Genomic DNA, 12,191 nt, shown 5'->3' with positions numbered 1-12,191 from the left:
AGTGCAGTGGCATGATCTCGGCTCATTGTAGCTTCCACCTCCCAGGTTCAAGCGATTGTCCTGCCTCAGTCTCCCAAGTGTCAGGGACTACAGGCACACAGCACCACGGCCTGTCAAATTTTTTTTCTTTTTTTTCTTTTTTTTTTTTTTTTGAGATGGAGTCTCATTCTGTCTCCCAGGCTGGAATGCAGTGGCGCGATCTCATCTCACTGCAACCTCTGCCTCGTGGGTTCAAGCAGTTGTCCCTGCCTCAGCCCCCTAAGTAGCTGGGATTATAGGTGCCTGCCACCATGCCTGGATAATTTTTATAGTTTTTAGAGGTAGGGTTTCGCCATGTTGGCCAGGCTGGTCTCGAATTCCTGACCTTAGGTGATCCGCCCGCCTCGGCCTCCCAAAGTGCTGGGATTACAGGCATGAGCCCCCATGCCCAGCCATGAACTCATATTCTTGGACATAATCTTTGTCATCCTTTGTAATCATTTCTGGTTGAGGTATGGCATTTTTCTTTATTCTTGGCACATTAAATATCCTCTGAGACTTTCTTTTGAACCATTGTATTTTTAAAAACATTTATTGTAGAGATGGAGTCTTGCTACATTGCCCAAGATGGTCTCAAACCCCTAGGCTCAACTGATCCTCGCCACTTGGCCTCCCAAAGTGTGAGGATTTCAGGCGTGAGGCATCATGCCTAGCCTGAATCATTATATCTTTATGATCATTCATATTCGCCCTAAGGCTGTATAACATAATGATTTCCTCCATTATAGTCTGCAGAAATTCCAAGTCAGAAGTATTTGTTGTGGAACTTTCCTCCATCTCTAGTGCAGCTGTGGTTGGCTCCCATTTCCAATTGGCTGTTTGGTTGGACCTCTTCTATGTCTTTTAGCCTCTCTATTATTCTCTGTCACTATTGCTCTGGACTATCTTCTGTATAATTTCCTTTGATCTATATTCCCATTTACTAGTACTCTCTTCAGACATGTTTGATCTACTGTTTAATTTATCCATTGAATTTGAAACTTCAATTTTTTTTGTTTTGAGAAATCTTGTTGGTTTTTTTCAAATCTGTTTGGTTAAATGGTTTCTTGTTCTTGCTTATGTTTTCCTTCTTTTTTTCTTTCCTTTTTTTTTCGAGACAGCGTCTCACTCTGTTGCCCAGGTTGGAGTGCAGTGGTGTGATCACGCTTACTGCAGGCTCAAATTCTTGGGTTCAAGTGACCCTCCCACCTCAGCCTCCCAGGTAGCTGGGACTACAGGCATGCACCACCATGCCTGGCTTATTTTAAAACTTTTTTTTTTTTTTTTTTTTTAGAGATGGGGTCTTGCTATGTTGTCCAGGCTGGTCTTGAACTCCTGGCAACAAACAATCCTCCCCACCAGCCTCCTAAAGCGCTAGGATTACAAGTGTGCACCCCCACGCCCTGCCTTCCTTTTCTATGTTTTCAAGTTTCACTTTTATTTCCCTTAACATATTAATCATTCTGATCTTTTTTGTCCTAAAAGTAACAATTCCATTATCTTTAGTTTTTCAGCTCTGCATCTCTTGGCTGTTTCTGCTGTTTCCCATTTATTCTGCCTAGTTTCCTAGTATGTTTTATGAAGTTTGACTATTTTGCTTTTTTTTCTTTTTTTCTTTTTTTTTGAGACAGTCTCACTCTGTCATCCAGGCTGGCGTGCAGTGGTGCAATATCGGCTCACTGCAACCTCCGCCTCCCAGGTTCAAGCGATTCTCCTTCCTCAGCCTCCCGAGTAGCTGGGACGAGCTTCTCCTTTTTATGGTAACTTTATCTGTTGGAATTCTGTACAGCCTTGATTGATATTGTAATCTTCCAGGGAGGAATTTCACTTGTGTCTGCCAGTAGCCTGGAGACCCAACCTGGATTAGCTTTAGAACATATTTATCTTAGATTTTTCAGACCACATAGATAGTGTGAGTTTAGATTGCAAATTCTAGTGAGGGGGTTATGATTTCTTGGGGCAAATTTTCCCTCTCTGCACAGCATTGAGTAGAGACAGACACATTTCCTTCTGTTTTGGTTTCTTTCTTAAACACTGAAGTTGTAGCCTTATGTGTGGTCCCTAGCTTTATGTGGCAGTATCCTGTTAGACGTCCCATTTTGGGCAGGCCTTAGACTTTGCCATTTTGTACAGTAGTGTCCTCTGTGTGTACTATTCTACAAAAATACTGTACCCTGTGTTGCTGTCCGTGTAGAAGGTCAAGGTTTCTAGGATTTGGCGAGAATGCTTAGATTTCTCGTATGTCCCCTAGAATTCCAGTTTCACTTTCCTTCCTTCCTTCCTTCCCTCCCTCCCTCCCTCCCTCCCTCCCTCCTTCCTTCCTTCCTTCCTTCTTGCCCTCTGGATTTATGCTAGCTTGGCAATAACTTTTACAAGGTTTTCAGTTTTTAATATTTTACCCAGCATCATAGTGGTCTCAATTGTAGAATCTGTTCAGGGAATCTAATTTCCCATGGTGTCAGCATTGGATCTATAGCATTGCATAATTAACATCGTTGTAATTACTGTGTGTACATTTACTCGCTTTGTTCTTTGTATTTTTATGTATAAATTTCCTTCTAGTTATTTTGACCATGCTGTCATGTTTTATGGTCGTACCATAGTTTACGCAGTTACTTTTGTATTTGTTTGTTTTTAACTTTATGATTTAGATAGTGCTACTAGGTAGCTGTATCTGTCAACTTAAAAGTCGTGTTTTTTTCTTCCCATAGGTCGAATTGACATAAAACAGTTGATAGCAAAGAAGATAAAGTTGACAGCAGAGGCAGAGGCAAGTAACTCCCTCTTCTAGAAACAAAAATGTAGAGTTTTAGATAGAGTTTTGTTTGGTAACATTTTTAATGCTAAATTGCTCAGATAATTATTTAAGCAATTCATCAGTTGCCATTATCCTGTGGAACAAGAAAATAAGATCGGCTGACTTGTCATCCTGCATAAGGATCCAGATTGCCTTTTTCTCTCCCATCTCTATCACTGGCATTTTCTGGCACTTACCAGCAAATCTTGGTTTTAGTGACCCATGGTTAATAGTTGGTAAGTTGATAGGATTGAATGTCTTTATTAGTGCTTTATGAAAGTATCTGTCATGGTTCACAGTAAATAGCAGCCCTCCAATAAATGTTGAATCTGAATCTAGAAGTAGATTCCCTGTCGAGGAAATAGAAATAACCACTCGAAAAAAAAAATAATGAAATCATTTCAAGTGGGGATAAATAGTTCTACAAACCAGAATTCCTCAGTACCCTCAGGAAATTGTAGAGGGCAAAGAACTTTTTTTTGAAAAAACGTTACGATCCAATACCTGGATGTAAGTTGACTTAATCCAAAGCAAACTCCTGTTTTCCCGAGGAGAAGATCACTTCCAAAATTTATTGGCCAGTTTGACTGTATAAACATCCAGTGATGAAGATGAAGTAGCCCTGTTTATTTAGTTACGTGCATATGTACATATACATTTATAGAATAATCTCAATTTAGAAATATTTTTGTAATCATATTTCATGAAATGTATGCCAGATTATTTAAGCTCACTTTGATGTCAACGTCTTTGTTATTATCAGACCTAGTTTTTCAGTTATCATCCAAGGCCAGGGGCGTAGTATTTGTACTTTCATCTAATTTGTTCGCAGTCAGTACTGTTTGAGTCCAAGGATGATGCTGTCACAGCAAATTTATTAAAGAACATATTTGCTTAACATTAAGAGATCTATGCTGTCCTCCTTCCATCATCCTGTAGGCATATTTGTGATGACTACAATGTAATCCCTTATGGTACTGCTTTATAAAGTAGTACTCAAAAGATTTATTTACTGCACTTGAAATTGTGGGTATAGACTCCTAGTTAGTAGGGTGTTAAACTTTATTTTTCCTAATTCCATTAAGTTACCTGTGTAAGCCTCCAGCACTACAGTGATGAAGGTCATTTCTGGTGAATGTCTTTTCCAATTAGTGCTTTGTTTCTCCATCATAAGAGATTGTTTAATGATTTGTTATGCAACTTCTTATCTGATGACTAATTTATAATTTTGGCTAAGAAAATAAAAATATTTAATGTATAGACACATGCTAGTTTTTTTTGTTTTTTTTTTTTTTTTTTTTTGAGACATAGTCTCTCTCTGTCACCCTGTCTAGAGTGCAGTGGCACGATCTCGGCTCACTGCAACCTCTACCTCCTGGGTTCAAGCAATGCTCCTGCCTCAGCCTCCCAAGTAGCTGAGACTACAGGCACATGCCACCACACCTGGCTAATTTTTTGTAATTTTTAGTAGAGATGGGGTTTCTTTTATTTTTTTTCAGCCCAGAGGTGTTTTATTTTTCTTTAACCCGTATTATGCCATGAATTCATGGGGAATAGGTTCCAGCAGCTCAGGCTTCTTCCCATTGGTTCTCACAAAGTGTGCTTCTCTGGGTGGAGCAGGCTGGCGCTTCAGTTGAACCCAGGTACCTTTCTCTTTGGCTTCTTTCTTTTTCTGATCATTTTCCTTCACGCGTTTCAGGAAGTTGTCTTGGCTCTTAGAGTGCTTAATGTGCTCAGTATGCACATCAATTCTCTTGGCAAGAATCTTGCCCTTAACTTGTTTGTTTACAACAATGCCAACAGCATGCTGGCTGTGGACAACAATGCCAACAGCATGCTGGGTGTAGACATTGTAGACTCCTTCAGTTTTGCCATGGTAACACTTGTGGGGCATTCCTTTTTGAACAGTACCCATTCCCTTGATGTCTACAACATCACCTTTCTTATAGATTCACATATACGTGGCCAAAGGAGCAACTCCATGTTTTCTAAAAGGCCTAGAGAACATACATCGGGTGCCTCTCCTCTTTCCCTTTGTGTTTGACATTTTGGTGAATTACTGGAAGATGGTGGTTCCGGCCTAAAGGGCGAGATGGGGTTTCACTGCATTAGCCAGGATGGTCCCAATCTCCTGACCTCGTGATCCACCTGCCTCGGACTCCCAAAGTGCTGGGATTACAGGCATGAGCCACCACACTCGGCCTAAAATAAATTTTGTTTTTGTGGTTTACTAGAGTGTTTCTGACCCTTCTTATTTCTCTAGTCAGGCAGGATACCTACATTTTTGTTATTCCCTTTTCAATTCTTCCTTTGTCCTCTTTTGTTCCTGCCCTTCTTATCAAGATCACAAAACCTTATTATGTTCTATTTGTGAGGGAAAGTTTCAAATAGGTGAAAAGTAAGTCTGTCTCTGCTGTCATTCCTCTATTGAAAAATCTAAAGTGGGAGGAGAACTTTTTCCCATACAGAATCACAAACCCAAAGGCGAGAGGGAGTTTGGGGTAGAAAGTAGAGGTTTTAGGGAAAAGGGGTAGAAAGGGGTGGCAGGAAGAGAGATAATGGGAGGATATTCCAAGGATTTAAGTTAAAACTTTTTAAAGAATATTCTACTTGTCTGCTTTATATATTAATAAGATTATGAAATCTTTTAGCTTGGTCACTTAGGAGGATTAGAAGAAGAAAGTAATGAATGAAGTAAGGGAAAAGCTGAAAGAAAGGCGGACCTTGGTTTAGCTCATATTAATATGTGTATTGTGCAAGTGACATAAGGGTTGCAGAGTTGTACAAGACTTGTTCCCTGATGTTAAGGGAAGTACTGGCCGGAACAAAGGTAATGGTGTTAGAAAACTTACACTGTACATATTTTAGGGCACTTAATGGGCATCTGTGTCTCTATTGGGGCACAATGGCAAGAAAAAGTTGAAAAATTGAGGCTAGATTATAAAGCATTTTTTCTCAACTTTTATGCCCTCATTCATGTAGCTCTTTCTATCTGAAATTCCTTCTTTCTCCATCCATCAATCAAAATAATGTATATCCTTCAAATTTTAGGTCAAATCTTGCTGTTTCTACAGTTTTCTGAATATTCCAGTTGAAATGATGTCCTCTCTACTCTATATTCCTAACTACTTAGTTTATACCCCTGCTATATACTCTATATGTATTAGACCATACATTATTCTGAATGAGTCACCAAATGTCATTTGGTGAACTTTAGGTGATTTGACTTAGAAGTTTCAAAATTGTCAATTATTTGCTGTCTAATGAGATTGACTATTTTACCATTGTTTATTAATCGTTATTTTTTTTTTCTTTTTTTTTTTTTTTTTTTTTGAGACAGAGTTTTCACTGTGTTGCCCAGGCTGGAGTGCAGTGATGCAATCTCTGCTCACTGCAACCTCCGCCTCCTGGATTCAAGTGATTCTCCTGCCTAAGCCTCCCCAGCTGCTGGGATTACAGGCATGTGCCACCATGCCTGGCTAATTTTTGTATTTTTAGTAGAGGCGGCCTTTCACCATGTTGGCCAGACTGATATTGAAACTCCTGACCTCAAATGATTCACCTACCTCGGCCTCCCAAAGTGCAGGGATTACAGGCGTGAGCCACTGCACCCAGCCAATTGCAATGTTTTTGAACAAGATATAGTAGGACTACTGTTCTGATGTGAAAGTTCAGGATGGCATATAGAGTTTGGAGACAGTCAGAATTGATAGGGAGCTGTTGTAATATTTTAGTATTTTAGACTGAGGAAACAGATAAGCCAGTAGGAGAAGGGAACTATATTTAGAAGTCCTCTTACAGGCTAAGCTTTTATACTACGTACTTTATATACATAATTTTACTTAAATCATCCCATTTATAAGAGATCTCTAATTGCTCACATTTTTTTAGTTGTTGCTTTATTGGTTGACATTTACTAACATGGAAGGACTTGAGATAATAAGTATGTGAACATTGTTCAGAGCCATGAACTTGGTTTGTTTTTTTCACATACTAATTCCTTTTCTGTTGTGGGTTTTTACAAATAATTTTTAAAAACTGAAAGTTAGGAATCTTTCTGGTCATTTGTAATTTGTGTCATGTTCCTCCCGGTTGTCACTTCATCTTTCCTTGATCTTTAAAGTGAGAGCATTGCACTAGTTGTCTCCAAGGTCCCTTTTAGCTCTAAAGGTTTATGTCATAATTGTGTAGCTGACTAAAGCTTTTTCAGAATTCACTGCTTGTTATTGTAAAGGAAATAGTCGATAAATCTCATTGACTGCTGTTTCAGCTTCTCAGAACTAGAGTTGTCAGGTAAAATACAGTATGTCCAATCGAATTTGAATTTCAGATAAACAATGAATACTTTTTTAGTAATCATGCAATATTTGAGACAGACTAAGAAGTTATTTATCTGAAATTTAAATTTAAATATAGTGTCCTATATTATTTGCCAAATTGGGCAACCAGCAAAGAACTCTGAAAAGTTAAATGTGTAGATAGAGGAGCTCTTATTAAGGACAGGCGTGAAGAAGTTCGTCAAGCATTGAGCAAACCTTTTGGTCTAAAGGGAAGAGGGGTGAGGGAAGTGATGACGTGAGTGTGTTGAAATTAGTGGTTTGAACTGACTGAATCTCTTAAGGTCTCTTCAAGGTCTAACATGGTTGTTAAAAAAAGTTTTAAGGATGTACTTTTTATCTAATGCCAATGGGGTCATACAAACTTGTGTAACTCTGATTATGACCTTTTGAAATCGTTAGAATTGTGTTGTAACAAGACTTTAAAAGATCTTAGAACAGTCCAAGGGAGATTCAGATGAGTAAGTCCCAACCAATTTACATTAACAATTTAATTAGCTTTGCTTTTGTTGTTGTTGTTTTTAATAGAGACAAGGTCTCACTATGTTGCCCAGGCTGGTCTCAAACTCCTGAAGGCATAAAAGAAAATATATTCAAATGATATTAATGTATCTCACAGAATCTTAGGAGAAGATGAACATTCAAGCTCTGGAAAGAGTAAGGATTTTAGTAGGAAGAGTTTAGATACTTTAGATATTTCAATATAATAAAGTTTCCACTCACTTTCTTTCAAAGCTCAGAACATCAGATTTATTATAAGAGAGATAATTGAATTTTGGCCAGAAGGACAAGGTCATATAGTATAGCCCTGGCCTGGACATTAGATGCCTGTCTTCGGTTCTGAGAGTAGTTTTCAGAGAAAAATGAATATGTTAGGAAGGGCAAAGGGAATGCCTTTACTAATTGGTGTTTGTTGAACTTTTGTTAACAACTTTATAGAGGGAATGTTAGGTCTCATGTGAATATTAGAAGGATGAAAAAAATTACTTTCTATTTCTACTTCTTAAAAATACATTTTTGGGCTGGGCACATTGGCTCATACCTATAATCCCAGCACTTTGGGAGGCCAAGGTAGGTGGATCACTTGAGTTCATGAGTTTGAGACCAGCCTGGACAACATGGCAAAACCCTGTGTCTACAAAAAAATACAAAAATTAGCTGGGCATTGTTGTGTGTGCCTGTAGTCCTGCTACTCAGGAGGCTGAGGTGAGAAGATCATTTGAGCCCAGGAGGTAGAGGTTGCAATGAACCAAGATGGTGCCACTGCACTCCAGCCTGGGTGATAGAGCCAGACTTTGTCTTAAAAAAAAAAAAAATTGTAGCAACATATTCTGTTTGCTTCTCATATAGCATTTCAAATATTGTTTTTTCACATCGGTACCTTATGCTATTGTCCAGCAATTAAATGATCAAACTGTGATGAGTAAGAGTCAGGATACAAAAATTAGCTGGGTATGGTGACGCATGCCTATAATCCTAGGTACTGGGGAGGCTGAAGCAGGAGACTCGCTTGAACCCAGGAGGCAGAGGTTGCAGTGAGCCGAGATCATGGCATTGCGCTCCAGCCTGGGAGACAAGGGTGAAACTCTGTCTCAAAAAAATAAATAAATAAAAAGACTCAGGTGTCATGTCTGCAAATAAGAGTTTCTCGCCATGTTTTTTCAGTCATTCAAGTAACACCTTCTAAAAAAGTTTTTGGGTCAGGCATGGTGGCTCACACCTGTAATCCCAGCACTTTGAGAGGTTGAGGCTGGCGGATCACATGAGTTAGAGACCAGCCCAACCAACATGGTGAAACTCCATCTTTACTAAAAATACAAAAAAATGGCCAGGCGCGGTGGCTCAAGCCTGTAATCCCAGCACTTTGGGAGGCCGAGACGGGCGGATCAGGAGGACAGGAGATCGAGACCATCCTGGCTAACATGGTGAAACCCCGTCTCTACTAAAAAATACAAAAAATTAGCCGGGTGAGGTGGTGGACGCCTGTAGTCCCAACTACTCGGGAGGCTGAGGCAGGAGAATGGCGTAAACCTGGGAGGCAGAGCTTGCAGTGAACTGAGATCTGGCCACTGCTCTCCAGCCTGGGTGACAGAGCGAGACTCCATCTCAAAAAAAAAATAAATAAATACAAAAAAATTAACCAGGTCTGGTGGTACATGCCTATAGTCCCAAGTACTCTGGAAGCAGGAGAATCACTTGAACCCAGGAGTTGGAGGTTGCAGTGAGCTGAGATCATACCACTGCACTCTAGCCTGGGTAACAGACCATGACTTCATCTCAAAAAGAAAAAAAAAAAGTTTTTGGATAGTGCTTATCTATTGATTTATTGGCCGACTGCTGGAGAGACAAGTCTAAGTATTTTCTGCTCAGAAATCCTTTGATTATTATATAAGTTAAGAATGGGTTTTGCTGTAATAGTGAACAAAATAATAGGGGCTTATACAAAATTAGTAATTTCTTTTTCTCATGTCTACAATTCAGAGGTAGGAGGTCCATAGCTGGTACTGACTTCATGGTCCTCAAGGACCCTAGTTTGGTTCCTTCTAGTTCCCTACCTCACCATTTGTAATTGCTTGATGGGTTCTTCTTACCCTCAGCACAGACAAAACCAATGGACTGAGACAGTGGTAATGCAGTAGAGAAGGAGTTTAATGCAAAGCTAGCCAAATGGAAGGACAGGAGTTTATTATAGACACCAGCCTCTCAGAACTCAGAGGCTTGGGTTTTTATGGATAAGTTGGCAGGCAGGAGTCTAGGGAATGGATGCTGCTGATTAGTTGGGGTTGAAATCATAGGGGTGTGGAAAACAGTTCTTACGCACAGAGTCAGCCTCTGGGTGGGGGGGTCACAGGACCGGTCATGGGTTTAGGGGGTAAGCTGGTCAGTTGCCAGAATTCAAAGATCAGAAAAACATCTCAGAAGATGTTCAGGTCCCTCCCATAATCCTAATCTTGTGGCATTTCTTTAGTGTTACAAAGGTGGTTTCAGTTCCCAACGAGGGACTATTACCTCCTTACATCAAAGTTGAACTATGAATTTATCCCAGAGTTAGATTGGCCTCTGCTCAAGAATGAGCGAGGATGGCCAGCCTGTGAGGCTAGAAGCATGATGGAGTCAGACATGCTAGACGTCTCTCACTGTCATAGTCTTTGCAAAGGCAGTTTCGCATTCATAGGCTGTGGTCCTCCTCGTTGTCCAAATGGCTTTAGTCGTTTCATCTGAGTTCCAAGTGGCAAAATTGACGGAAGGAAAGGAGTGAAGGTAAGGAACAGGTATCTGCTGTCTGTTAAGGAAATTTTCTGTGGACTTTGACAAACCTTTTCCACCTGTATCTTATTGGCTACCTAGGTGCAAAGAGAGACTGGGAAGTTTATTTATTCTAAGCAGTCATAGAAATCAGGGATTCTGGTACTAAGAAAGGGGTAGGCACTGATAGGGTTGACAGATAACAGTTTCTACTATGGCTGTCTATTTTTCTTTGCTGCCCCAATCTACTGGTCAAATTTCACCTTTTTGCTATGCAAGTGTGGCCATACATTTTTCTGATATTTTCCTTTCTGCCTTTCCTCATTTTATTTAAATGCACAAGTGTAAGAATCTCTAGTCTATTTTGAAGAATTTTGGGAAAGTCAGTTTATTGTGCTTTATGATTTCATCACTTACAAAAGGTAGACAGGTACCTGTCCTGTTGCCCTTGAATGTTTAGCAGTTTGATTTAATGAATGCCTATTTGGTTTCTTTGTCTATCAGGTACTACATTAAGTGCTGGAATTTTAAAGAAATTGTATTTTCTGTTCTCATACTGAGAACACTATATATAAAATGCATGAGCAAGGAGAACAGTGACTTAATTAGATACCTTAAAAATGTTCTTTGGCCAGGCACAGTGGCTCACGCCTATAAACCCAGCGCTTTGGGAGGCCAAGGCAGGCAGATCGTTTGAGGCCAGGAGTTCGAGACCAGCCTTGGAAACATTGTAAAACCCTGTCTCTACTAAAAATACAAAATTAGTTATCAGTTAACAAAAAGATATGGTGTTTAAAATCAGTTGGGTGGGGGGCAGACAGTGAGATGCCAAAAAGCAGTAATATATAGAATTTCAAAGTAAGTGCAATGAAGGAAAAGAATGAGATTCAGTAAGAGAGGAGAATAGAAAGAACTTTAGAGTGAATTATCAGGAGACCTTTTTGAGGAGTCAATTTAGTATAAGTCCTAAGCACTGTATTACCTGTCCCATTGTGTTACTTGTTTTGCTCAGAAAGGTCAGGTTTCTGGTACCATGCCACCAAGATTAAAAGATTCTCTGTGCAAAGACAGGCAGCAAATCAGAGAAATAATTTTTAGACTATCTATAATATGACCTTGTGGAGTTAGACTATAATGTTCTTTAAAACCATTTTTGAAGAAATTGTGATCAAGGGACCTACATTTTTTTTTTTAGACACTGAAAATATTATTTACTGATTGGTTTACTTTGTTTTTTTCTTTCAGCATACTTTAAGATTGTTTTATGTCTCTGTACCTTTGAAAGAGTTATTTACCCATAAATGACCCTGACCTTTTTTCATTTCAGTACTCAGTCCAAAGTAATCTTTGCCTGGAAGCCTTTTTAGGTAGAAGAGTTATCTTTCTAAAATGCAAATCTGAACATGTTTATAAATCTTGTACTTAAAATGTCATTGGCTTCCAGATGTCTTTAGGATAAAATAAATTCTTAAAATGGCTTAAAGGTCCATGATCTAGTCCCTACTTGCTTTCCCAGCCTTATCTCTGATCATTATCATTTGTTTCTTTAACTATGTGTTCCAACCATAGGGTCTTTGTATCATGGTTGATCCTTATTCTTGGGATCTTAAAGGTTATCTAATTCAGCTGCTTATTTAATACAAAAGGTTTCCTTAAGCTCTAAAATATAGTTTACTAGATAAGCACCTTTTCTAGTTTCTAGTTAACTGCCTCCTCACCTCTTCCCCTTCTCCCTTCCTTCCTTCTCTCCATCCATCTGTCATGGTGCGAGGGCTGTCAGAGTCCACTGGCTG

At 39.3% G+C, this 12,191-nt stretch overlaps 1 protein-coding gene and 1 pseudogene across 1 annotated transcript in view; one reads left to right on the top strand and one right to left on the bottom strand.

Moving 5' to 3' along the window:
- The window catches only part of SOAT1 (sterol O-acyltransferase 1), a 68,729-nt gene that overhangs the window by 27,088 nt on the left and 29,450 nt on the right, over window positions 1–12,191 (top strand). The window contains exon 3 of the mRNA XM_050766326.1: window positions 2,730–2,788. Coding sequence (XP_050622283.1) covers window positions 2,730–2,788 — 59 coding nt within the window. The remainder of the gene's footprint in view (window positions 1–2,729; window positions 2,789–12,191) is intronic.
- On the bottom strand, window positions 4,311–4,865 carry LOC126940639 (60S ribosomal protein L21-like; annotated as a pseudogene).

Source organism: Macaca thibetana, chromosome 1 (genome assembly GCF_024542745.1).
Source record: "Macaca thibetana thibetana isolate TM-01 chromosome 1, ASM2454274v1, whole genome shotgun sequence".
Lineage (NCBI taxonomy): Eukaryota > Metazoa > Chordata > Mammalia > Primates > Cercopithecidae > Macaca > Macaca thibetana.
Note: the sequence above shows the minus strand (reverse complement) of the source record. Positions and strands in the feature narration are given on the sequence as shown.